Consider the following 27256-nt stretch of genomic DNA (forward strand, 5'->3'; position numbering starts at 1 on the left):
CCAAGTACTAACCAGGCCCGACCCTGCTTAGCTTCCGAGATCGGACGGGCGTTGCCAGGGTGGGATGGCCGTAGGCACGGCCTGTTCCTGCTCCAGCCCTCTTCCCAGCTGCACAGCAGCGCCACCGCCCGCTACCTGTCGGAAAGAAATGAGCGGAGTCCCAAAGCCGGCCAAACAAAACGCGGCCCTTCGCTCTCCGCAACTCCCCGCACTTCACCGACACAACCATACAACCTGGCTCTAACCTCACCCCGCCTTCGCACATCCCCCCATATGCACCCTACCCAACGCGTACTGACACTGCGCCACGTGCAGCCCTGAAGCGGATCAACGCCTGGCACCGCACGCACACGTCGCTTTGCCGCACGGCACGCACGCACGCACACCAACTCACGCGCTTCCCAGGCTCCCAAACCAACTCCTGCGGCCCTCACTCAGTGGCACCTCGCCCCCAGCGGATCGACACGGACACTGCACCGCGCTTCCCGACCTGCGGGGCAAACGCCGAGAAAGAAGCCCATCATCCAAAGCCGAGAATTAAACAACACCCTGGATTTCTTTGAGGTCTCCCATGCAGGGAATAGCCGTGACGTGACATGCCCTCCTTTGCTGTTAACATTTCTATGTACTCTCTTTTCTTTAGATATTACCGCGTTCTGTGTTTTCCATGGTATTTTTTTTTTTTTTTGTATATTACGTATTTCCACGTTCCTGTTCGTACATTTAGATTTGCTTTTACAAAATACTTGCATATGGTTTTTTGTTTAAGTTTTTAAACCTGTTTTAGCTTGCTTGTTGTAATTATACAGATCGATATGACGGGGAAAGGTGTTTCATCAGAGATGTAATGATACACGACGGGCACAATAGAAATGTACTATAATGGAAATGAATGATTTTGGGGAACCAAATTTCAGGTAAAATCGTTTTAATTTGCAGTTACCATGGCGGGCACCCTGCAGGGCAGAGCATGCAGCAAAAAAACACATTGCAGCCTTACATTCCTTATCCAGTGATTCCAGGTATTTGTCCCACTTCTCCACTGATTGAGTAGCCCATGTTCGCATCCTATGCAAAGCTTGCTATTCTATTTACAGCCTGATTCCATCCACCTTTGATCTCTCATAATTTTTTACCTGTTGGTTATTGTGCCTGTCCCATCCGTTTCCCTCATCTCCATAGCTGAGCCTCTCACTGTCTGCTTAGCTGTTTGTCCCACGTGCCCTGCTGGTACATGAGGCTGGAGAAGAACAACACCGCAGTTGTAGCTGTCACAGAAGGAGCCCCACGCCTCACACACTACCCTGTGTCTGCTGCAGGCAGCAGTCGCAGCCAGAGTTGCTCCGAGTGGCCTCAGCAGCCCCTTTCTGCATAGGTTTGGTAGCAACGAGCTTAGTTAATAGGCGCAGCTGGCGGTCACCACATTACGGTAGGGTTACAAAGCCGCTTCCGGCCCGCCTTCAGTTAAAAGCAGCCCTCACTGCTGCTCTGTGACGCTCAGGCACGAGCGAGCCACGAGCAGGTGCTGCCTCCGAGCTGCTGCTTCCCTCCCTCTCTCTCTCCTTCCCCGTGAGCAAATCCCATCAGCAGGCAGCCTAACGCACGCTAATCCCGATCGGGGGCTGCGTCGGGTACCTCGCAGGGACCGGGAGGGGCGGCGCCGGCGGCACAGCGCGGCAGACAGCCGGCGGGTTGTGGGGGGCCGCCCGCCTTCCTCACGCTTCGCAGAGGAGGGGGAGCGCGGGGCCGGGCCGGGCTTTGTCCGCGTTCATCTTAGTCGAGAGGGAGGCACGCGCCAGGGCTTACGGCCCCGCGGCACGAGACAGGCGATCGATCCCTGCACGGCGGGGCTGCGGGCGGCCGCGGCTCCGGGGTCACGCGGGGGAGCCGCCCGCGGCCCTCCGGCACGGCCGCCCCGCCTCCTCCAGCACCGCCCCGCCCCGCCCCGCCCGCCGCCTCCGAGTGAGGGAATAAAGTTCAGGCGCGGGGCAGGCGGTCCTGCGCACAGCGCGAGCGCGGCCCGCGAACGGCGGCGGTGCGGGGCGATGGCCTCGGAGGAGCTGGCGCAGAAGTTGCAGCGGCGGCTGCTGCTGGAGGAGAGCGGGGCGGCGGCGGAGGGCGATGAGCGGGAAGCGGAGGTCCCGGCCCCGTCCGAGGCGGGCGAGGAGGAGCGGAGCTGCCTGACGGCCAGCGCGGACGCGGAGCTGAGCGCGAAGCTGGCCCGGCGGCACGACATCAACGAGGGCGCGGCGCAGCCCCGCCGGGCCGCCGTCTTCAACCCTTACACCGAGTTCAAGGAGTTCAGCCGCCGGCAGATCAAGGACATGGAGCGCATGTTCCGCCTGTGAGTGCCGCGCGGGGCTCCGCCGACCCCCCCGCCACCTCGCTTTACTTCCGTCCCGGCTGTCCCGCGTGTTCGGTGGGTGCGAGGAGGGCTGGACGCGGCCGTTGTGCCCCGCGCCCCGCCTGCTTCTGTTCGGCCGCTTTCCCGGGGCCGGGGGTGATGAGCGCTCGAGGTGGCGCCCGGCAGCTCTGACTTTATGGGGAAAGTAGGACGAGGAGGAGCACCTGCGCGTCCCTGTGTCAGGGGGACGAGCGCTGCGTGCCGTGCGCGGCCGTGTGCTGCGGGTGGCGGCTGCTGCCTGCAGGTACGGCTGACCTTTGCTTGGCCTCGTCCGGTGTCCTGCTGTGCGCTCGCCGGGGCCGGCAGGGGTGCGGTGCTGCTGCTGCAGCCCTGCTGCGTGCCCCGGGGCGGGCCGTGTCCCTGTGCCTTACAGTCACGCTGCTGGTCTGCCTTCGGCAGCTGAGCGTTCCCCGCAGCTCCGCTCGGCAGCGTTGTGGCTCCAACTGCAGTCTTGTTGGCCTGGCTTTGTATTCCCTCCTGTGCACTCAAATGAAGCTTGAGTGGGCTTCCTCTTATCCTCTTTTCCTGGGATAGAGTTCCCCTCCTGTCAGGAACGTTCATACTATGTTCAAGCAATGCAGAGCACTGTTTGTGTAAGGCAAAGCATTTCTGCTTAACCAGGGCCGTGTTCCAGCCCTGCTGTGTGCTCTTCATGCTCTGTCCCAGCTCCTGCATTTGGGCTGTGTGTGAGTGCCTTTGTTGCCTGTGCTCATGTTTCTTTTTGGTATCCCGAATCTCTGCTCCCTGGGCCTGACATTCCCGGCCTCGAGGAGAGGGGGCAGGGCTGGAGGTGGGGGTGCTGCCCAGCACAAAGAGACTGGGCCACGAAAGAGCCGTGTGGGGTGCAGGGAGCTGCTTTCTCTTACAGAGGTGTCTGCAGAGGGTTTGTAACTTGTCAGGGCTTTCTCCTGTCTGAAAGCTGCCTTGAGCATTTCGGAGGCTGGGCCAAGAGACAGAGTTCGCTTGAATGCTTCCACTTCACAGCTCTGTGGGGTCTTGCTGGCCCCAGACAGGACTGTTGCTGCGGGAAACCTAGCTGTGTGCTTGTGGAGAGGCATTCATCTTTCTGAGTGTGCCGGAGGTCTTTGTTGTGTGGGCTGCTTTGCATCAGCAGCTGGGCACTGCGAGGGAGGTGCCTGGGTGAGATTTCTGCTCTGCTTTGCTCCTGTGCCACTTCTGGCAGCTGGTAAAGGGATACTGTGCTGTGCGGAGGGCTGGGATGTGGGACTGTGAGAGCAGGAGGGTGAACCGTGATGGCTGTGCCTGTGGCCTAGAAGCTGAGGGTAGGAGCGTGGAGTGGGCAGGGATGTGGACTAGGAAGGGAGCAACTGTGATTGGGGAAATAAAAAGTGGAAGAACTGAATTGCAGCTGAATTTTTAGACAATGAGCTCATTAAATGCAGGCCCTACAAGTGGGGAATTTAGACTTTGCAGTTGAATGCTAATCAGCAGTTCAGTGTAGCTGGGAAGCATTGTGTGCCCTTTGAGGACCATTGCAGCTGAGTGCTGGTCAGCTTGCCAGAACAGGATGGAGCTGGGCTGCGTGCTCCCATGGCCCCAGGGGATCCAGGGGATGGTGGGTGTCATCCCTCTGGGCAGGTAGATAGAAACCCCTGTCCTGGTGGTGGCTGTGCTGGATGCAGCTGGAGTTGGCTGTAGGGGATCTGGTTTTTGCTCCATCTGGTCCCAGCAACCTGTTCTAAGCATTGGCCGGCACCATGTGCTCCAGAAGGAGAGGAAATACTCCTCTTAATTCCTGCCTGTCAGAGCTGGAGTTAATGTGATTAAGGGTTTTATGCTTCATATGGCTTATTGGCCTCAGCAACAGCCACCTAGGATTTTTCTTACTGATGTTAGAAAATAAGTATTTGACGAGCTGCATGTTGTCTTGTTGCCACCAGATGCCAAGTTTCTGCTCTTGGTTTCCCATCCCTAGGGTCTGGGAGCAAGGGTTCAGTTGGGCTTGGCTCTGCCTCCTGTTTGAGGCTCACATCCCTGCTCCTGTGTGCTTGAGGAGCGTCCCAGGTGCCAGCAGCAGGGTGCTGCGGCTGTGCCACGCCAGGGGCTACTGCTGCAAACTGTAGACGTGCCTCAGGTGGCAACAGGAGCTCTTGGGGTGGGCTTTTATTTTCTTATTTTGGCAGAGGGACCAGGAAGTCTGCAGCTCAGGCTAATTATAATGCGACCTAATTAGTTGCCTGTTCTGACTGTGTGGTGATGGAGGTAACCACAATAACCTCTCTTCCCAAAGCCTTGCAAGCAGGCTCTGGGGAGCTCTGGAGTCCTGCAGCTCACCTTGCTGTGATCTCATCTGGGCAAAGGCGGCTTGAGGGCAGGTGTGTGTGAGTGAGAGCCAGGCTGTGCCTGGGCTGAGTGACCTCCCTGAGGTATGGAGCGGGGGTGGAGAGCAGCCACCAGATTAGTCTGCAGGGTGGGAGGAAGTGGGAGGAAGTGCATAAATTCCCACGTTGCTGTTGCACTTAAGGAATTTCATGTGCTGCCCACTCATTTCATGATTGCCTTGTGCCTATGAAGTGGAAGGGGAAGGCTGCGGTCTCCCTTTGACCCCCTGAAACAGCCTGAGTGCGCTGGGCGCAGATGGGTGCTGCACACCCTCATTCACCCCGGGATGGCTGTGCTCCTGCTGTGACCAGCTGTCCCTGGTCTGCCACAGTGGTCAGGGAGGTAATCCTGATGGGGACTTGGCTGCACAAGTCACTCCAGCTCTGCAGAGGAAATCTGTGTGTAGCAGACCTCCATCTTGTCCTATCCCTTCAAGAGCAAAGTATGGCAGAGGGATTGGAAATGCTTGCTGGTGAGGGGAGTCTGCTCCTGCCCCAGTAAGCGGGAGTTGTTATCAAAGCACGTGACGTGTAAGGTGATACACAATGCTCAGAGGAAATCAAGTGCTGCTTAGAAAGGATTTTGAAATATTTAAGAAGAGATTATTACCACTTCAGCACCATTACTCTGATTTGTTTCAGAGCCTGTGCTAGGGCATTACAGCATGCGGGAGTAGCAGATCAAAGTACAGTTGCCCATAGTGTGTGCAGCAAGCTCAGGTACAGCAAACGTGTACAGGAAAGGCAGGTTTTCTTTCCAGTCTTTCTCAAGGACTGTGAATATTTAGAAATTGCTCTTTGATCCTCCAGTATTTGGGATTTCTCATTCAACTATTCTTTTTTTGTTTGGTGGTTTTCTTATTAAGACAAGTGGTGAGGTAACAGCCAACTCAGTACTGGTAATGCAGTCCTCAGCTTTTCCTTTTCCTCCTTACCCAGTCCTTTTATCTTCTGTGGTGTAAACCTCCAGCTGTGCTGCATAACACCATTGTAATGATTGCACTAGCACAGTAATTATGCCTGATATACTTCTTGCCCTTAAAGAAGTCTTTTCAGTTAAGCATTGCTTCTTTCCTTCCTTGCCCCTATTTCTGCTGCCTCTTTCCTCTCCCAGTGCTCCAGCATCAGGGACACACTGCAGCCTGGGTGGAAGTGAGCCAGCCTGGGAATCTGGGTGCATCCTTGTTGCAGCAGATTTTGGCAGCAGCTCAGTGTCTCATCTGCTGCCAGGATTGTTACTGTGACTGCGCTGCAAAGCCTTACTGTGTCAGCCACGGTGCTTGTAGCTGTGTGCGGTGTCCCAGCTCATCCATGGGGCCACGGCTGCCCTGTTGCAGAAGGGGACCCCCCACAGCCCAGCTGCTGACACGCTGCTGCAGCTGCCCCATCTCTGTGTGCCTGAGACGTGAGATATCTTTGCCTGTCAGTGTGAGAGCCCCTCGGTAATGCTTGCGTGTTGCCAGGGTGAGCCTTGGCTGGCAGCCCGGGCAGCTTTGAGCATGAAGGGAGCAAAGCTCTGGTGTCATGGCAGGACAGAGGGTGATGGCAGGGCTGGTGAGGCAGCTGGGCACACAGGTGCTGCATAGTCCTGCTGTGCCTCTTCTGCAGTATAGGACAGGGTCAGAATGTTGGGATACATGTAGGGGCCAAAGCTGCTCTGGTGCTGTCCTCCAGTTCTGCTTGTTACCTGTGCTATCCTTGCAGGGGTCTGTCACCTGCAGGAGCTGGGCTGCTGTGCTGGTGGTGCAATAGGTGAGTGATGTCCCAGGGCCTGGCTGGAGCCCAGGATGCTGAAGGGAAGCTCCCAGAAAGCAGTCGGTGTGCTTTTGGGTCAGGCCGAGGAGTGCTGGGACCAATGCTCCCCAGGTTCAGCTATGTAACAACTGTGCTGTGCCTTGTTGTGCCAAGTGCCTGCACCCATGGGTGTGCAGCAGGGAATGAACAACACCTTCTCTCATGCCCTATAAATATGTCTCTCCCTAAATAGTCTGGCCATGCAGCTGTGTGGCAGTCGTGTGGCTGTGCCAAGGTCCTAAAATACTCACGCTGCTCTGGGAGGAGAGTGGGGGTGGGGAGGGAATGCAGCAGTTTGCAGGGTGCTGCACTGCTCCATGGGTGGCAGTGAGCATCTGGGAGCTGCCGCGTCCTGCCGTCTCTGGGAAGCTGACTTTGGGGGATGTGTGCCTGCTGAGCTGCTGCCCCTTGCCAGTGGCCTGTCCTGTGCTGAAGTGTTCCTCTGGGGCCGCCCAGCCCTGTGCACTGAACACCTATTGTGTGGCTGGGACTGCGTGCTGTTCTGCTGCCTGTTCCTCACAATCCTTGCTTTGTGCTGCCTCTCTGCAGGATAGTTGAGCCCTGAAGCTGTGCCTGGTGGTGAGGCACCCCGTGTAGCTAGTTAACCCTTCTGGATGGTGTCTGCCCTCCAGGCTCAGTGTTGAGGTGAAGAGGCACTTAGGACCAGTGTTTGCCTCCAGGTAGTGCCTGCATCAAAGGGGTGGGCTGGGCACCTCCCCCCATCTTCTGGCTTCTCCGTTGCCCTCCTCTGAGTGGCAGCCCTTGTTCGAGGGCTCAATGTAGCTCTGCTTCCACAGCCAGCTAGAGAGCAGCATTAGCTTGTCAGGATAAAACACAAAAAAGCAAATCCCCAGAGCCTCCGTGCCTTATCTGATCAAAGGCACTGCCTGTCCTGCTGTCTGTAGAGGAGCAGCTCCGTACCCTTTTCCCCAAACTTATAGGAAAAGCAGTCTGATACTTAAACAGGGAAGAGATTGTACTTAGTGCAGTTCTGTGAGAGCATCTCAGAGCTAGGTTTGGTTGTGCTGCTTACACATACCTTCAGTTACTGATGCTTTCCTGCAGTGTGCCTGCTTTCCTGGCCTGTCAGCTCTGCGACCTGGTTTCTGCTCCAATAAAGGTTTCTTTCCTAGTTTTCCAGAAAGCTGTCCCATCTAGTATCCTTAGGTTTGCTGGCTGCAGATGTGCCTGCAGGTTAGCAGCAGGGTCTGCAAGCCCCACAGGTGCATCACTTTAGTACTTAAAGGCTTGATACTTTGGGCCTCATGGTAATATAAAACTGTATATAAAAATGGCAGTATAAAAACCGGTTTGGGAGGTGGTGGGGCTGTTTGAGAAGCAGCAGATGCCTGGCTTGAGGGATCCCCACCCCGTGCTGTGGTGGGGCAATGCTGTTGGCTGCAGCCCTGCCTTGCACTGCCCACGCCTGCATGCGGCTCAGGGCCAGCAGCTTTGTTCATGCTTTTTTCAGCCGCAGCTTCCTCTGCAGCTGTGAGGTTTCTCAGCTGGAAAGGGCTTGCTTCCAGAGTAACCACAATTGTGCAGGTCTTGGTCTGGGATGGCTGCAGCCGTCATGCTCTTTGGAAGAGAGCTAATAGTAAATGAGTGATGGGTGGAAGGATTTCACTAGCTCCTGCCGGAGAAGAGAGCTTCAGCACAGTGTGTAGGGCTTCCTCTCTGAACAGCCAAGATATAGCTGCATTGGGTTTGAGGTGGTGGGGGGAAACCAGGGCAGCAGCAGGCACTGCAACAGGGTTGAGCCCAGCCAGACCCTGCCTCATCCTGCTGTGAGAGCCCTGGCTTTCTGTTGGACCCCAATGGCCAGCTCTGGGCTGACTCACTTTCTGATTTGGGAATGAATCTTGAAGCTTGATGTGGTGGGACTTTTCACTCTGGGTGAATGTAGGGACTGGCAGGGCTGGGATGAGGGATGGCTATTGAACTGTCTGATAGTAGAGTTAATCTTTTGTGTCTTTGGACTTTGAAACCCAGTAGTGACTCTCATGGCTATGAAGTGCTGGGTATTCCTCTCCTGCTGGCAGTGGATATCAAGGGAGGAACTGGTGCGCAGTCTCAGTCTGAGAGCTGCAGGTCACTGCCTCCCTCCCCTATTTCTACCCTTTCCTCCTGCAAGGAGTTGTTTACAATCTTTTGTGCTCTCATGGGAGCATGGTCCTACTCCAGCCTTGCTCCTAGACCTGTCCCAAGGTGGGTATAAATTTATTCTCCTCCCACTGCTGTCTTGCAGCCATCAGGCACCAGCCAGGATTACAGCAGTGTACTGTGCTTCCCCCAGCTTGCTTTTGTGCTCTGCCTCAGGGCACTGAATCAACAGCTGCCCTGAAGCAGAGTGCTTATGTAGTACAAAAGCATTTCAGAGAGAAGAGATTCTAACAGCCAAGCGGGTGTCTTTTGCTTACTAAGGAAGATAGTCTCCTTTGAGGGGAGGTTCTGCTTGGTCTGTGCACCCTGTTTCTCCTCTAAATGAGCTTGAGAGGAGGCAGCAGCTGGCTCTGGCATGCCTTTGCTGCTCCATGCTGGTGCATGGTGTAAACTGTGTGCATGAAGTTAACTTCATGCTGGACACGTAAGTGGGCGAGATGGAAATCCCAAGATAAGTGAGTTCCTCTTCTTTCTGTGTGGGGTGGTTTGGCTTGAGATTTTGAGTACTTCCCTCTTGGAAGAGACAGCTCTGAAAGTGGCCTACCACTTCCCTAAGCTTAATATAATCTGTGTTGTGCAGCTTCTCTCTGCTGCGTGTTGAACTGCTTTGTGTTTTTTCCATTTGCTCAGTTCCTCTTCTGGGAAAAATGCTCCTGGATACAGGGGATGATGAGGACTGACCCTCTCCCCTTCGTACCCCACAGGTATGACTCAGGCCGGGATGGATACATTGACCTGATGGAGCTGAAACTGATGATGGAGAAGCTGGGAGCCCCACAGACCCACCTGGGCCTAAAGAACATGATCAAAGAGGTGGATGAAGACTTTGATGGGAAGCTCAGCTTCCGTGAGGTAAGGTGGCATAGATGCAGCTGTGGATGTGGTTGTGGGGTAGAATGGAGGAGGCAGCCCTGTTCTCCAACTGTAGAACTGTCCTTTCCATATGCTTCCTATTGTGGGATGTGGTAAAGCAGCAGGTTGGCCATGGGCAGATCCACATCTGAAGCACTGTCAGCAACTGTCTCCATGCTCATCTTCCAGTCAGCAAAGAGACCTGTCATTGCTCTGCTGTGATACTACTGGGCATCAGTTGTGCTGGAGGAGCTGGGAGCCCTGCTGAGGGCAGGAGCTGCTGCTAGCTGAAAGAAGAGAGGGCGCTTAGTGGCACTTGTGCAGTCAAGGGTACCCAGCCTTTATCACAGCAGTTATCACAACCTCCTATTGAATAATCTTATACAAGGCTTTGATTGCTGCCTGTATCAGCAGTGTGCATAACAGTGTGGCTTTATACGTTAACCAGCAGCTCCTCAGGCAGTACAATCATTGACTTCTGCAGAAGTGGAAGGCTGCGTGGCCATCCTGCTGCTCCTCCCTCCAGGATATGCTGGAGATAGGGAAGCCTTACTGCTCAGGACCTGTTTGTCCCCAGTCCCCTGGGGGGGGACTGTGCTCTTGCCACGCTCCTAGGGTGGGTATTTGGTTGCAGGGGTGGGATGCAGAGCTCTCTGCTAGAATATCTCTGGATATTCTTGATTTTGAAAGTGCCATCTGTTTGAGGTGTTTCTTTTTTTTGAGGGGTGGGGAAAATGAGAATGCCTCTGTCCACGCTTTAGAGCTGTTGGGAATAACTGTGTGGTACCATTCCTCCTACAGCCTTGCTTTGTCCCCTCTTGCACACTGTTCCCATTACTGCTCAGAGGAATGTTTTCAACCACAGTGAGAACTTCTCTGCTTACACCTGTGAAGTCCTAAGCTGGCAGTTCCTGTGTGAAGGGAAGGGTACCTGCTCAGGCAGAGGTGAACTGGAGGTAGCAAAGAATCCAGTGGAGCAGGAAGAGCACAGTGTCCTTGGCTCCAAGTCACACTGGGGCAGATAAGCACTGAAGGCAGAGCAGATGCGCACCTGTGATTGCCAAACCTCTGCGTGCACTGGAGAAGCCCTCTCTGCTTTGCTGTGTGCTGCCTGGGCTCGCCTTTGGACTGGGTGAAGGGCTAGAACAGCTCCTGGGTTATGTGAGCAGTGCTGCGGATGCTTTCTGCAATGAAAATTAAGTGCCTTTATCCCCCAGGGCTCTGGGAGTCCAGCCTGTGGTGTCCTGGCATTGGTGTTTCAGCACAAGTGGTGGTATGGCTCCTCTTTTGCTGCCACCTGTTTGGAGCACAGCCCCTTGCATGGCCACACGTCAGCTGGCATGTGCTGAGTGTGCTGCCAGCTCTTGGCACATGGCAGGCAGCAGCTGGTGCTGTTGCTGTAGTTTGTCGCCAGATGCAAAAAGATGGGCAAGCAAACACAGGCTTGAGTGGTACACAGGCTGGAATGAGGCAATGTTACTGGCAGAGCACTGGGGACAAATTGCACAGTCTTGGCAGGAACACAAATCTTCCAGTGGTAGAAAGGAGCAGCGTGCTTGTTGTGCTGTTACAGAAGCTCTGGGCAGAGGGCTGGCAGGAAGATGGGCTTCCTGGTGGGTTAGAAGGCCTAAACCAGCCCCGTGGCCCTGCCCTGCTCCACTTCCTGCTAGTGGTGACCAGTGAGCACGTGGAGGGTGAGCTAACCTAGACCACTCTAACAATGCAAGGAGAATCCCTATTTTAAATGCATGCCTGAACTCAGCAGCATGCAACTCAACTGCTGAAGGGCTCCTGTCTGTCTTTCCAGAGGATGTGTCCTGACAAACCTGCCTGAAAATATGCTGCTTGAGGCCTGGCCAGAGAAATGCTAAGGTCCTCTATTGTTTGCAACAGGTCACCTTTTTGTAGTTGCTTTGGGTAGTGCCATGTCCTCCCATCCTGTGTAAGCTGTTATCTGGAAGGCAGGCCTGTGTTGCGCTGCCTTACTGCTGACAAGCTGTTGGCCCTACTAGGAGTGCTGCTGTACTGGTGACTTCTGAGAGTGAGTCGGTCAATTTATCAACCACTAACTGCACAAGACTTCCTTTGCCACTTGAGCCAAGCAGTTGAGGCTTTGATATGTCATGTACAGCAGCGGGAGAAAAATCTTCAGGTTGGTTTTTTTCGTTACCACAGGAAAACAGAGTTAATTGGTGTAGTAGTAATGGTTAATTCTAGCTGCTATCTACACTCTACCAGAGTTCACCCACTTCCTCACACCCTCACTTGCTTAAGTGCTGACCCACGTCATGTTTGCTAGCAGGGTTTGTGCCAGCTGCAGCCTGAGGTGGCACCACTTCTCTGGCAAGCAGTTCCAAGGGCACTGCTGCCAGTTGATCCAATACCTGCCCTTGTGTCCTGGGGGTCAGCATGGCGTTCAGTGGGTTGCATGTTTGCAGCATTGCTCTGAGACTTGGTACTGATTAAGCCTTTCATAATGAATGATATGAGGGCAAATATCTCTTTCTTCCTATAAAGTTTGTGCGGTGGAAAGAGTGTGTCCTGTTGTATCAGTTTAAGAGCTGGGTCTTTAAAAGTACAACATTATTCACTTTGACTAATCTTGACATTTCTCTGATGCTTTAGCTGCGTGTACCACATCCTGGGTCTAGCAGGGGTGTGAAATGAGTTAGTTTCCTGATGGGCTCCTATTTCTGAATTTAAAATTTCTGATAGTGCTTGATGTTAAGTGAGGATTGATGCCTCACTAGCAAGTAACTGGTGAGGGTGGGCTGCAGGCAGTGTGCTGACATGTAGGATGAATCACGAGATCTGGTGGAAACCAGAACGATGCCCTATAGCCTGTATCGCAGGGTACTCAAAGGCTGGAGCTATGCTTTGTCCACTCAAGCTGGTGGCTTGCTCCTTGGTTTCCTTCTAAGCTTGCTTTCCTTGGCTGCAGCAGCCCGTATTCCACGGTAGGAATTGCTTCCCCATCCCCTAGTTTCAGGATGATTCATGCACGCTTGTACTTGTGACTGGGTGTTTCCAGTCCCCTCCCTGGGCAACAGCTGTGCCAGACCTCAGGATTGTGCTGCTTTTGCTGCACTTGTCCAGTGCCAGGAAGTGGGACTCGCAGGGTGGAGCAGAAACTGTGAGGAGGAACTGCAACGATCTGCAGTGTGCGCAGCCTGGTCTGCCTGCTGGCTCTCCCTGCCCCTGTGCTCAGCAGTGGTGGCAGGAGAGAGGAACTAAGCCCAGACCTAGCGGATCTGAGCAGTGTGAGAGCGTGCCTTGGGAAGGATTTAGTTTCTGTTCAGCAGAGCATTATTTGATTTGCCGCATGTTTTTGGAGGGGAATGCAGTTTCTCCCCAAGCACAGGCTGCTTTCTGGCTGTTTTGTGCTGAGCACACAAGGGGTTACAAGGCCGTTGCATGAAGCAAGGCCTGGTAATGCTGCCTCTGTGAGAGGGCAGCCAGCACTGCCGTCATCTCCACACCCCTCCCCACGGGAATCTTCCCAAACTCTCTGATCTCCGTTGGTTTCTGCAAACAATTTGAGAGAGAAAAGTAAGGCTTTCTCAGTTCAGATGCTGGAACTCTGCTGCCCTCCTCTGGGATAACACGGGCGCTTTCTGGAGGAGAAAGCCAAGTCCTAAAGTGCCAAGGATGTCGGGCGTGCCTGTGCAGATGGACTTCCCAGCAGTTCTGTGTGGTATTTGAGCTCTCTGCCCTGGACTGAAGTGCTGCAGTGATGCATCATTACTGGACTCCTTTGGTACTGGGCGGCTTGTTTCCATCTCTGTTACTTCAGTGCTGTATCAAGCAAGCACTGAGACACCTCCTGGGGTGCCCAAGAATAGCAGGGAATTGGCTGTGTGAATTTGCTTATCGGGTGATGCAGAGATCTCTCTTTTTAAGCAGCTGTTCTTGACCCTTCTGTGTGTGGTTTTGTTTTTTTAAAGTGCTTTCCTTAATGGTAATATGGCCGATTCTTTCTCTTCTGCAATTTGCCAGTTTGTGCTCTGCTGTAGTGACTCCACGTTTGTTAAATGTCTGTAGTTCAGTGCAGGACAGAGGTTTCAAAACTATTTACTGTGGATGCTGGTACTCCCTTAAGTTAGCTCTGAGTCACCTCTCTTGAGGGCTTGCCCGTGATCTGACCTGACAGCCATATTAGAGAAGCTCTCCTGTGTGTTATTTAATGGGCACAACAGAAATACCTGTGTGTTGCTCATTGTAGCTAAACCATTCAGGGTTTCCTGGAACATGCTGAGGCATTGCTCCAAGTACTGATTTGAGTAATCTTTCCTGTGTCCTAGACAAGGAGCCAGTTGAAGTGACCGTGTGTTATTGTTCCTGGTGCTTTTGGCCTTAATTTTGTTTTTTTCTTCCTATGCTGTGTGGACAGCAAGGCTTAGTAAGTACTGAAGGCTGAGTTTGATGCTGGGCTGTCCCCACATTGCTTTAAGTGCACACCATTGCACTGATATCCTCCCTAGGGGAGTTGGACCCTCACCTCATACAGAGAGGCTGAGGTGTGAGGCGAGGCAGACTTTGCCCTGCTTTCATTCTTGTGGGATGTGGGGTCTCAGATGACAACAGTGGGGGAGGCATTAGGGTTTGGGGATATAGAGGGCTGGATCAGAGCCCACCTTACAGTTGTACCAGGCAGGTGGGGATGGTTTCCTCTTGCTGTGTAGGAGCCCTGCAGCTGTGCTTCATCATGGCATTGTTCCACACAAACCCTCTTTTCCTAAGAGGTTTCTCTGTTTAGTGCAGCAGGGCTCTATAGTAGAGCTAGGACACGAGAGCTCAATTTGGTTTCTATAAAACCAGCTTCATTCCCTGTGAAATGTCAATTCCTACCCCCCTCTGTTGTCCCCAACTCCACAGGTGGATATTTGTGCTGTTTGTGTTTTAATTCTTCATCTCAGTGAAGAACTTGAATGTTTCTCCTGTCTTGACAGTTCCTGCTGATTTTCCATAAAGCTGCGGCTGGGGAACTTGAGGAGGACAGTGGACTGTTGACTCTTGCAAAGCTCTCTGAGATAGATGTGTCCATTGAAGGAGTCAAAGGAGCCAAGAACTTCTTTGAAGCTAAGGTATGTTGTACCAAAGACAGACATGAAACTGCACGTAGAACCTGACTACCACTGAGATTCTAACCCTGCTTGCTTTTCAGTAGAAGATATTGTCTATTTTATCCCTAGCTTAAAGAATGTGTAACTTCATCTGGCCTTCACCTTTTAAAAATTTGTATTGTTTTTTCCCTTCAGACTTTATTATCTAGCTACACCATTCTTCTGCAGTTTACTCAACACTAGAATGCCTTCATCCAGTCTCTGCTGTGGGTCGTACCCTGATAGAGCTGGCTGGACTTGTGCCCAGTGGCCAAGAGCTGTACGTGACCAGCTGGCTGACTTCTTTTAGAAGACAAAAGCATCCTGGAAACAAATGCATTGGGACCAACTTTCTCATTTTCCAAAACTTGACCAGAGAACTCAGTTTAGTGGTGAACTGAGAGTTTTGAAGTATAGAATTTCAGATGTCTTTCTTGAGCAGTTCTTTGTAACCTTTGGAATCAAAATTATTCCACAGAGTCCTGGTGCTGGCAGAAAGAGCTTTACACAGTGAAGCTGACAAAGCACCCTTTTTGCAAGTTCTCTTGGAGAGAGAATAATCCTGTGTGCTTACATAAGAAGTTTTGTCCTGAGAGTGTAGCACAGCTATTGCACAGCAGATGTACTGAGATGAAAGCTGGAAAAACAGCCAGCAAAAAAAAAGTCCCTTTTGATCTGCAGATTATCTGTGGTGTAGTATGATTATCTCAGATTTGGCTATGATTCGGAGCTGTTTTCTTCTGTAGTTTCTCCCACTGTTTACTCACAACTTTATGCTATGCTGTATGCTTACAGAAATAATGCATTTGACCTAGTACTGACAGCATTGTTTTGGTTACTTGCTAGCGACTTATTAGTAAATGACCTTTCTCTTACTGATGTCCAAGTCAAGCAAGTTAGCAAGTACTGGATGTAAATACCCAAGTAGTGCAGTCTAATTAATACTTGACCCATGCTGGCAGCTTCCCATTAAGCAATGAGGGGTGCAGTAAACAGTTTGGTGTTGCTCACTTAAGAGTAATGCAGACTTTGGTTCTGTCTCTGATGCAAAGTGTTTGTTTTTTCTTTTGTGAAGGTTCAAGCCCTTTCCTCAGCAAGCAAGTTTGAAGCAGAGATAAGAGCTGAGCAAGATGAGCGAAAGCGAGAAGAGGAGGAAAGGAAACACCGCCGAGCAGCTTTCAGGGAGTTAAAGTCTGCATTTACCCAGTAAGCAGCCAGCCAACATGTGCTCTGATTGCACAGGACTTGGTACGTTTTCCACATCAGGGTTCTACCTGGAGAGAACAGCCTGGATCCTGCCAAGCAAAGCTGTAACAGATTTTAGTCTTCCTCTCTTGAAGATCCTTCCGAGTTGCTAAGGACACAACTCTTGCAGTTACTATGCATTCATAATGATGTGAATCAGAAGAGCTGTGTGCATGCTGTTTGCTTTGAACTGTCAGGAGTACATCGCCCTGCAGTAGAAACAGCAGGTAGCAAATCATGGGTAAGCACTGACAAGTGTTTACCTACTTCATTCTTTCCTCTTTCTGTACACTTTTCTCTTAACCTCCTTATTAATTCATTCCTTGCTTACATTCAAGTAGTGAGGTCTTGTGTAAAGCAGCGTACAAAGTACAGATTCACTTCCTGTATGTTTGTGCTGCTGTTGTCACACATCCTTGACTTAACCAGTCGCCCTCAAAGCCCTGTGCTGCAGGCACTGAAAGCACTGTGAAGAGAGAAAGATAACTACTAGGGACAGGGATCAAATTAATTATTTCCTGTAGCTTTTTTTCTTCTGCCCAGCATGTTGGAGAGTCTTCCAGTTTTTCTTCTCTGAAGTGCCATACTAACCTTTCAATAAGATGCAGGATTTCTGAGAACTTAGAAGGGAGGAAGCTGGCTCTCTAAAACAAGGAATAGAAAACTGAGTTGCCTAATCATGTATCTTTCACATTCCATCATGTTTTGTGTACTATATGGCTTCACTGTGTTTTTCAGCCTTAGCTGTATCTGTTTTTAAGGGATATTGCCAGATGGATGACAGAATTGGATGGCACACAGGGTTTGTTTGTTTTCCAATTTGGATATGTGCTCATCCTGAATCATAAAGGTGGTGATGGTGTTTGATTTCATTAGAGCCATAACAGATGAAACCAGCCCAGCATCCTGAGCGATCCCTGCTCAAGAGAGGTTACCATCTTCAGCTGAATTGGATTTAGAGGGCTTGCACTGTATGTAGCTATTTCCTTTAACGCAGACGGAAAACTTGCCCACAAAGGTTAAATACCTGATGCTTGTCTGGATATATGCTGTAGGTTATGACAGAGGGAAGCTGTGTTCCCTTGGAGAGACCTCTCAAAACGTGAATTTGCTCAAATTCTGGCTTTGCTGTTGCCCCAGTTGGTGCATTTTTTTTTTTTCTCTCCAGACCAAAATTCAACAGTCATCTATTTCATTTGTCTGTTTTGCTTCTTAAACTATGAGCACTAAACTGTGAGCGTGGAATAACAAATAGAAAAACTTCTACTCTTTAATGTCAGGTGAAAGAATTGCTAAACAATTAAACTGTGTGTATATATATATCTTCACAGATTATATTTTATAAAATCACGCTTTTTTTAGCTAAATATTTATAATTAAATGTTTTTATACTTTACAACAAAGCAAATAATTTCATCTTTGATTATTTTTCCTGTTGCTGAAATGTACAAATAAAGCATCATTATCTCCAGTCTTGTCTGTGATTATTTTAGGTTCCCAAACTATATTTTGTTTACAAACTACTATGGTGACCCCCACTCCATGCTGTGCCAATGTCTGAGCCCCAGAGCTCACCACCCTGATTTGGGTGGGTGAGGAAGTAGAGGAGCCTTCTTGATATGCTTTTCTATCCAGCAGCTCTGGTTTAAAGAGTTATGTTTGCAATTCCTCCGAAAAGAACATGGCTGTGTAAATATTTGAGATACCATCCACTGCTGAGTGTTGACAGCTGAACATTGTCAGCCTTCCCATATCTTAAAATAGCCACTGCCTCCCAGCCCTGATAGTGCTCCAGCTGGGAGCTGGGCAGGTCGTTTCAGCTACATTTCACTTTGCCTTTTCCTTTTATAAAGGGGAAGGAATACACATGAGTCTTTGAGTGTGACTGAGCATTTTGGTTCTGCTCTTGCTGATCTCCTAACCTTTGCTGCCAGGGTCAGCATGGAGGGCTCAGAAGGAGCCTTAACTGTTTCATTGCAGGCACAATCAAGTGATGACATGGAAAGCATAAATACTTCACCCAGACAGATCTCTTGTATGGCTTTGTTCTGTATGTTGTGGGCAGCTGATGCATTTGCCACATGTCTGTGTGCCCTTGGATCCCTGAGGTAAGATCGGGATATTGGCTCCTTAGTTGTCTTTTCTGTGGGAAAAGGGCAAAGCTGCAGCTCTTGAATTTTTGTTTTTCCCCAGGGAGGTGCAGTAAGTGCTGTTGCCTTGTGTCAGTTTGCACACGTAGCTGTGCGGGGCAGCAGCAGGGCAGTGCCGTAAGGGAAGTTCTAACTTTTTTTTTTAATAGATTTGAGTCAATTCTAGGCGACAGGTTTCAATAAGGAGATCAGTCCTGTGTGGCCCTCTCACATTGCTCAGGCTGCAAAGCCTGGAAGGATGGGTTTTCCATCTGGTTGTGCATCAGTAATAGGACAAGATAGCCAGGTGAGTCAACACAAACTGGGAAGATATGTAAACGTGGGTAAAAGGTTGCTGTCAAAGAAGAGGATCAGCTATAAAACTTGCTGTCTGTAGCAAGCTGACTTTGCTCCTTAGTCCTTTCCTAAGAGGGTGCCAGTCTCCTGGATTAACTGGATTTTGTCCCAGCCCAGCCTTTTTTATGAGGTCATCTTTAGCATGCTGAGAGCAAGCATGTCAGCTCTGCAGCTGTTCTGTTTGAGCTCTGTTCAATTCAGGTGGCTGCTGTTAGTTGGCACTTCTATTCAGCATAAAGAGTAAATGTTTTTGGATGTACACGTATTTTGAAGTTGCAACATGAGTTTTGAAATCAGCTTTGCAAGAGTTGACGTTGAGAAGTTAATTGCTCTTTAAATTGTTCTATTTTGCTGGCAATTACTGGACTAAATGACAGTATAATTGGGTCATTCACAAGTATTAAAGCTTGGCTGAATTTCTGAGCCAATACGTACTGGTTGACAACATGGACTTACACTTATTTGTCTATAATTAATACACTGTAGTTCTTGATGCTGTCATCTCTTAATGCCTGATGTTACCACAATGGCTTTTTAAACCATCTGGCAATGTCAGCTCTATTTACTGAAAGGTGCTGGTTTGTCACCATTGAAGTGCCCCAGGTGACTCTGGGTGTGCTTGTGAGGGTAAGAGCAGGTACGTCATGAAAAATCTATTGCAGATGCAGGTCTTTCTCAGAACGGGTGAAGACTTGTCTCCAGTCACTGAGTTCCTGGAACAGGAACTTCAGCTCATCCTTTATCCCTGGAGAATTGTTGTTTAAAATTTCCCAGAGAAGGAGATGTACAGCTGAAAAGTCATGAGTGCTTCAGCAAACACTGAGACTGAGTTTGTAAATTACAGTGTGTTTCTCACTGGTATGACTGTGATACTCATCAGGACTGCAGCAGACACCACTTGATGGCAGAAGCTCTTACCTAAAAAGCTCGGTATAGGCACGCTCAAGAGGAAAAGGGAAACAACACAATGTGGGAGTATCTTGCCTCCAGGTTCTTTGTGGCATAGAATTTAGGCTTTAGCTGTGAAGATTAAGCTGACCAAATTGAAATGTAGCCTTATGGGAGCATCCAAATAAATCCTTGGCAAGATGGATTGGAAATACCTGCGTACTTCACTGTTGCTTTTCAAACTCAACTTGCCAAATCTAAGAAAGATGTCTTAAAATAATTTGGGTGTGCCAAAGTAGCAGTGTTTATGTGGTACTCTTTCAGCACAAGCTATCTGAGGTGACAGATGCACTGAACTGACTGGCTTTAAACACCACACTTGGATGTTCGTGTGCCTGCCTCGTCTGCTGTTCTTACCGTTATTTTTAGGGACGTGACAAATGATGATGGTTTCTCCCTCTCATGGAAGGCAGACACTGCTGAGACTGCTGTCTGACTTCTCAGGCAGAAAGCCCAGTATTTCAATAAACAGGGGAGCTGCTTTTCCAAATAACTAAACTGGAGATCAGGAGGGCAGATGTGGAAGTCTGACACATCTTTTGAGCTGCTCTATGGTGATTACTACCATTTCAAAGCTGTACTTTATGTTCATAGCTTCCCAGCTGTACCGAGGGATGCAGGTTCTTGCTTTCATACTAGGTCAGGTGGAAACAACGGATCAATAAGGAATGCTTCTGGTTTGATAGGGATGCCATTTCCTTGCACTTGGATTTTTAATAGCACGGATGAATTGACACGGCAATCAACAGGGCTCTGAGGTACATCGTGCCCTCAGTACCTGAGGAAATCTCAGCCTAGCTGTTGGGGGTAATTTCATACACAGGCAACATGCAGTCCTTTAATTAAACCACGCATGAACTTACCTGCACAGATAGAGTTTGAATTTTCATGACAACCTTCTTGTTCTGCTTGAATGAAAGCTGTGGAGGACTTAAGAGGCACTTACCATTACAATAAATCTGAGTTTCCTTGAGGTGTTTTAGAAAAAAAGCTAAGTTCTACAGATGAGACATCTGTCAGACATTCTCTTCCTGAATTCTTGTCTCAATAGTATCTTTGTATTAACAAGGGGGGGGAGATCTCTAGGAGTGCTGAACTTCTCCCAGCTCAGATAAAGCTTGCCTTAGATCACATAATATTTTGGGTACTTAAATGCACAAGAATAATAAGGGACAGCTGCTTCTGTAGCAGAGCTGGGAGTTCTTATTGACAGCTTGCACTGCAGCGCTGCCTCTCTCCCTTCTCCAGGCCGTTATTAACACGGAGCTGTGTGACAACATACAGGGGGACCAAACGCAGCCTGTCAGTGCCCAGCTCCTCGCCAGCCAGCTTTGCTTTAACCTATCAGCCTCCTGAGGGAGACGTTTCTCTCAGGTTTCGGGATGAAGAGGTCTGTGTCGCTCTCAGCCAAAACTAAACCCTAAGGCACGCTGCCCTGTCACCCGTTAGCTCACGAGGAATCGCTCGTGTCCACTCTTGCATCGTTTTCGGCCTCGGTTCGGTGCACGGTGACGAGCGGTTATTGGCCCAGCGCAGGGAGACGGACTGCGGCTGAAGGCACGGGGTGCAACAGCTTGTGCTGAAAGCAGGGCGCCTGTGACAGCCGGCAGCCGTGTGGGCGATTCCGCACCCCGCGCTCATGCGGGCTTGAAGGCTAAAAATAAACGGCTATTTCTAGCTGGAGCTTTGCCTTGAGCTCCTGATGATTTTCCCTCGGGAGCTTCGGACCCGAAGGATGCACGCACGATGGGGCTCCCGCGGGGCTCCGCGCTCCTGTCGCCGCGCACGGCGCTGCCACCCGATCACAGGGCACGGCTGCGGGACAACGCTCGTCACCGCGGCCGAAGGCGGCTTCTGATGGGAAGCGCCGATAGGAACCGAGCGCCGGGAACGCGGGCCGCGGAGCAGCGGGCCGCGCGCTGCGGCTGGGCTGCCGGCCGCTCCCGGCAGGGGGCGCGCGCTCCTCTGAGGAAAGCGGCGGTGCGCGCGCAGCCGCCGAGGGCGGGCAGCCGCCGCCGCGCGCGCGGTGACGTCACGAGGGCGGCACCCCCGCGGGGGCGGGGGAGGGGAGGGCCATCGCCCATCCGGGTCCCGCGGCGGAGGCGGGGGGCGGGGCCCGCCCTCACGTGACGTTGCGTGGCGGCGCGACCGCCATCTTGTGTTGTTGGGGCCGAGCGGTCGCTGTGGCTGTGAGGGACTCTCCGTCCGAGAGCGCAGGTAACGCCGTCTCGTCGGCTCCCTGCTCTCGCCGGCCCTTCGGCCGCTCCCCGCCGACGCGCTCTTGCCGCCGACGCGTTCTCCGTCCCCCGGAGCGGCTCTGGGCTCCCGCGGCCCCGCGCACCGGCCCGCCCGGCGGCTCCCGTCCTCCGCGGTCCGGGGGTGCCGCAGCCCCGCGGCCTACAACGCAGTGTAGCTCTCGGGCCGGGCCCGGTGGCGAGAGCGCTCCCGCCCGGCGTCCCCCGCTCCCGTCGCGTTGTGCTGTCGCTGAGCTCTACCCGGCTTTCGCCGGGGCGCGGGCCTCGCCTTCTCCGAGCGACCGCCCGGCGGCGAGAGGCTGTCAGGCGGCGGCGGGGCGCTCGCGGCTCCTCGCGGCGCTGGGGGTCGGCGGCCGCGCCTCCCGTCACGCTGAGCTGTGCGAGTTCCCTCCTCCCTAGCCGGCCCGGGCCCTTGGGCCTGCTCGCACGCAGGTGCACGCTGAGCGCAGCCTCTGCCCCGGTCGGAGCACGCCCGGCGCTGTCAGGTGCTGCGGGCTGAGGAAGGAAGGAAGGAAGGAAGGAGCTCGTGGAGCGCTGAGCCTCTCCGGCCCGCAGGCGCAGAGTATTGGAAGCAGCCATGACCAGCAAGCAGGCCTTGGCAGCCCCACGAGAGCACTGATCACGATCGTGTACGTTTGGTATTGATCTAAGACAAGTCGTTGCAGTGTCAACAAAGGAACTCTGTGCAATCCCACTTTGAAGTGGGACAAGTTGCAGGATAACAGGAGCTGCTGCCAAGTTGTACGTTTGGAATAAAATGTATTTTTTCCCTGTAACCTTCAGCACAACATTTTCTTCTTGCTGCTGCAGTGCTTTACCTCTTACCATGTTGTTTGTTTGTTTGTTTTTTTGTGGGCTCGTTCTCTTGGGTGGGAGGGTAACTAACTTCTGAATTCTGTTTGTAATCTCTCTAACTCCTTGCCCCTCGTTCTGTTTTCTTGCTTCAGGAGCTGACTTGGGCAAGTTCTTGGAAAGTACGTGTTATTTTTCTTTTCCCCGCTTTTCCCATAAATCTGCTGGTTGCTCTTGTTTTTAGGAGCCTTTGTAATAAGCACGAACTCATTTGCTCTTTTCTGAATAGGACATTTAATAGATTCACAGTGTGATACTTTGGAACCATTATAAGCAGAATTGGCTGTTGTAGTCACCAACAAATGCTTTGTTCTGCTATTTTTAAGCTCTGTTATGAGGTGGTGGCTGCAGTAGATAAGATCTTCAGTATTAATGAGATTTTGGTATTCCTGCAGTTCACTTGGTTAGGCACTCTTTGGACAGTTAGCTGATGTTGAAGTGAAAATGTGTGTCCTAATCAGTCCTGGGAGAACCAGCAGAAATGCTGGAGCGTCTGCTGTCACTCCCCCTTCACCCATCAGGCTCGTATAGAAGTAAGTTCTGTAAGGTTAGTGTGAAAGGTCACACGTGTTGCTGTTAATTCCTCACCATACATGATTAGACAATGTTTAATGATCAGCTATGTTAAAAAGTAGTTTTGCACATGGAGGTTCAATGTCAGCTCATTCTGAGACTTCGATAGCCCCTTTCAACATCTCCCAGTATTGTGGATGCTTTCTTAATGCCTTCAAGAGCTGCTTGTCATCTCCCAGTACCTGGTGACATGAGGGAGGTTGATCATGGTGTTTATTTTGGGACCTTTTCTGAATGTTTTCTTGAGTGTGCTTTGAAATAAGAGCTTTGAACTAAAGTGAAAAGTTGCCACTTGCAGTGATGCGTAATAGTAGGCAGTAATGATAGCACAGCAACTTGAGTTTTTGTAGGTTCTTTTTTGTTACTGTTGTTAATCATCTGAGGACTGTGAAGAATCCTTAGGTACTCTTAGTATTTTTTTTTTTTCTTTTTTTGCTGTTCATTAAGGATGAAGTAATGAAAAATGTGGTCTTTATATTGACATAGGTGAAAATTGTTTGTAAGCAGCGAGTTGAGGTTTTTACAGCTTAATTTGTCAGACTGCTTACTACTTGATTGGTGAGAAGATCTTGACCGTCAAAGGTGAGGGAGCAAGGAAGGAAAGGAATTCAGACTAATCACTACTGCATTTCTTCTGCTTTTGCTGTCCATTAAGGCCAGTTGTCCAAATGGAGCTCTGTTGTGTACTTGAGGTTCCTAAACCTGAATGTAGATTAAATGCTGGTGGCACTTGTAAGATCTTTAGCTACTCGGCTAAACTAAACAAGCCAGGTGTCAGTCATGTACTGGGGTAGCCACACAGACTGGCTGGGGAGGTTGTTTGCTTCTGTGAGCCTCTGCTGAAGGACCTTTGTAATTATTTAAGCGTGCAGGGAAAACACTAGTGCACAGCAATTCATGAAGATGAGCCAGGCACCTGAGTCAGGATCTTTTCCTTCCCTTTTTCCCCCTCTTCTGAAGTGGTTCAGGCCTCCAGCTCTTTAGATTTTTTTTTTTTGTTAGAAATAAGAATATGATTTTTTTTTTCTGCCTATTTTTGTCTGTTTATAAGTTCAAGTAAGTGTCAAATGTGTCTTCACTCTTTCGCTGGAGGTCTTGAAAATTTGGTCCTGGAGCTTGTTAAAGTATGAAGTTAAGTCTTCTGGCAGTCAGGATATCCTAGCATGCTTTTCTCAGCATTGCTCAAAGAAGAGTGGAAATGAACTGTATTAAATTCATGATTAGAGGTAGAACCACAAAGCTGTAGGGATTGGAAGCGATGCCTCAATGATGGCTCAGTCCCAGCCCCTGCTAAAGCTGCTTCCCTATGGTGTGGCACACAGGGTGTGTGGGCAGGTCTTGAGTCTCCTGAGATCTCCACTGCTCTGTGGGCAGCTGTGCCAGTGCTCAGGTAGGAGGGGGGAGGGGACTGACCAGCAAGATTTCAGTTTACAGGTGTAAAAACACAGACCTGATCTGCTTCCTTCTTCCCACATAGCTTGCTAGAGATTCCCTGGCTGTTTCAGTAAGAAAAATCCCTTTTCTTCTTATTGAGGGAGTTTCTGTGTTTAAAGGGGCTTTTTGTGCATTTTCCTCATTAATTGATTTTAATTAGCTGAGCGGCATTTAGAAACACTTGTGTGAAATGGGGGGGGGGAAGGGGGGGTGGTATTTGATGAGAACAAAGTCTGTTACAAAGTGTAGCTTAGCCTGTCCTGCAGGCAAGTCCTGAACATTCTTTGACTGTCGAAACGGTCTGCATCAAAAACCATCGGAACAGAAAACCCAGCAAGTTTGTTCAGGATGTGCTGAACTTGTGGATGGAGCTAAGAAGCAGCATGAAGTGCTTGAAATTATAAGGTCTGCACCACATCGGCCCTCTTGTGGTTGGTTGGTGGTTTTGTGTGTGTCTGTATGCATACGTGCACATATAAAAGCACGTTTTTGGTTGTAGTGATGTTTAGTAACGTTACTTTTTTCACCTTCAGCCCAGGTGGTGGTGGAGGACTGTAGAAGTCAAGTCTAATGTACAAACTAGCTTATGTGTAATGATGGGAGAATAAAGCAGCTGGAAGGATAGTCGTGTTAAACAGCTGTTGGTACAGTGAAAGTAAGCACAGTACCTTGTGCTCTGTTACTGCATCTTTCATCATTTTCATTCTGTAGAGAAATGCTTCCCCTCCATCCTGTCCCTGGCAATGAAGTGGTTTCACGTTGTTATATTGATGGCCTTCAATGTGAAAGACGTGTGACGGGGCAATTCAGAGGCTGCAATTTCACACATACAGATTAGATTGGATAGGAGGTTTGTGGGCTGTGTGCGATGGTGTGTCAGTTCAGATTGCAAGGAATAGAAGGAAACTTTGTACAGATTACATTGCAGGGGGTTTTGTGATGACGGGTAGATGAACTTACACCACTTGAGATGTCAGTAATGTGTCAGGGAGTCGTGTGGCTGGCAAGTAATTGATTTGATCAGCTGTGATTTGTGATCCACATATGGTAGTGCTGCAGGATGGCTTAGGTTGGAGGAGGCAGCCCTTTGGTGGCTGTGTGCCCCAGCTCCCTGCTCAAACACTGTTGGTGCCAGGCAAGGAGGCTGTGCAGAATGTGTGACAGGCAGAAGGTGAGGCTGCCCGTGCTCATCATGTGTAATAAGGTTTTAAAGTCTAAGTAACTCATGTCTTTATTTAATAAATCAGGGGACTTGTTCAACTCTCCTTGAAGAGGGAGATTTGTGAGTTGTAGCTGATGATGGAATCATCTGTATGTATACTTTTCGTATCAGATACTGGACTTTAGCAGTACTTAGGTGGGATTGGGATAACCATGCAGGTTAGTGTAAAGATACAGTGCTTAGATGTTCACTTCTGTCAATCTTCAGTAGTGTGGACGTAAAGAGAGGAAAATGGATCATCTGTTAAGAACTCACGTAATTTATGTGTAGTAATGTAATGTAAATATATAGTATGTACTATAATAAATAATAATACTATACTAAAATAAAAAAAACACACTCTGCATGTGCTAGTTCTTTCTGCTAAGAGTTTTGATTTGATATTCCCTTAACTGTTGAATATTTTTTTTCTCGAGTATAGGAGATGTCTGAACTGCATGCATGGGAAACCTTAAGGAGAGGCAGGGAGGGAGTATTTCTACAGAGCCCAAAGAAGCCACTTATATAAACAATATCTGAAGAAAACCACAACAGCCCAGGTCTGTTAATTCAGTGAATGTGGTCAGAAACTTTTTTCCTGCCATTCTGAATGCACACATGGGCTGTACAGTGTGTGATAAGCAGGACAGAAAGGCTGCAGTGAGTTCTGGGTTGCATTCCTGTAGTCTGGCAACTGGGAGTGAAGCGCTTGTTCAGAAGGAGACAGGCTGAGCATCCTGATCTGTAACAGTTTGTGGAATGAAACAAGCTAAATAATACGTACCTAGCAGAACTTTTCCTATGTACAAGGTAGAGACAGATGTGAAAGTGATTTTTCGGTTGGAAGACGGAGTGCTGGCAGGGTTTTGGGACAGGATTTGGAATGAGAAATGGTTTGCGTTCCAGCCAGTGGCAGGGCCAAGGGTGTGGTTCTCTGACTCCGCTCGCAGCTGAATCACTGCTCTCTGAAGCCCTGTCACAAAGGTGGAGGTCATCCTGCCTGCTGACTGGCAAACTTGGGGCAGCTTTCGTGTCTTTTGTGTTCGGGTGAAGCAAATGATGCTTCACCCTCTGCTCCTTCTGACCTCAAGGTTCAGATTCAGAGGTAGGAAAGGAAGCCATCTGTAAAAGTGGTGTTTAATGTTCCTTGGTTTGGTTTTGTTAGACGTGGGCATCTCCTCAGGCTTTTGTCATTCTGTCTCAGCGTAGCTTAGTGCCTGCTTTTTGCATTTGCTATTGGCAGTGGTGCTGCATGTTGCAGGCTGCAGTGCTCCATGAAAGCTGAGGGTGGACTGAGCGAGCAGAAGGTGCTCAGGTGCTCCTACTGCATGGGAATGTGGTGGGGAATGTGGTGGGCAACGTTTGGCCAGAGATCGCTGAGAGGCAGGGATGCTATTGCAGTGATTTGGGACAGTGAGCTTATGAGTTGAGATGTGTAAATGCTGCTTTTATAGAGGCACAGTTTTGGGAGAAATTGATGGATTTGATGCGATTCCTTTAGGAAAAACTTCCTCTTGGAGTGTGGGTAGATAGGATTTGAAAAATTCACTGCCTTTATCAGCATAAAGACCTGGGAAGTCAGAAGGGACTGCTGTGACTCGTCTG

At 50.3% G+C, this 27256-nt stretch overlaps 2 protein-coding genes across 13 annotated transcripts in view; both read left to right on the forward strand.

Moving 5' to 3' along the window:
• Positions 1–2013: 2013 nt before the first annotated feature.
• EFHD1 (EF-hand domain family member D1) lies at positions 2014–17373 on the forward strand. The gene is made up of 4 exons (XM_042885382.1): positions 2014–2344; positions 9408–9555; positions 14505–14639; positions 15733–17373. Exons 1-4 carry the CDS (start codon positions 2046–2048, stop codon positions 15865–15867), a joined length of 717 nt encoding a protein of 238 aa, XP_042741316.1. The 5' UTR covers positions 2014–2045; the 3' UTR covers positions 15868–17373.
• A 4095-nt stretch (positions 17374–21468) lies between these two features.
• Positions 21469–27256, forward strand: part of GIGYF2 (GRB10 interacting GYF protein 2) — a 73464-nt gene continuing 67676 nt past the window's right edge. For 9 of the 12 annotated variants that reach the window (XM_042885311.1, XM_042885307.1, XM_042885316.1 and 6 more), the window contains exon 1: positions 21469–21553. The gene's annotated coding sequence lies outside the window, so the exon portion shown is untranslated. Of the gene's footprint in view, positions 21554–22017; positions 22333–22548; positions 22566–27256 lie in introns of those variants that run through there. The other 3 variants (XM_042885310.1, XM_042885314.1, XM_042885312.1) reach the window with 3 other exon arrangements.

Source organism: Lagopus leucura, unplaced genomic scaffold (genome assembly GCF_019238085.1).
Source record: "Lagopus leucura isolate 7727_CA_CO unplaced genomic scaffold, USGS_WTPT01 Super-Scaffold_100049, whole genome shotgun sequence".
Classification (NCBI taxonomy): domain Eukaryota; kingdom Metazoa; phylum Chordata; class Aves; order Galliformes; family Phasianidae; genus Lagopus; species Lagopus leucura.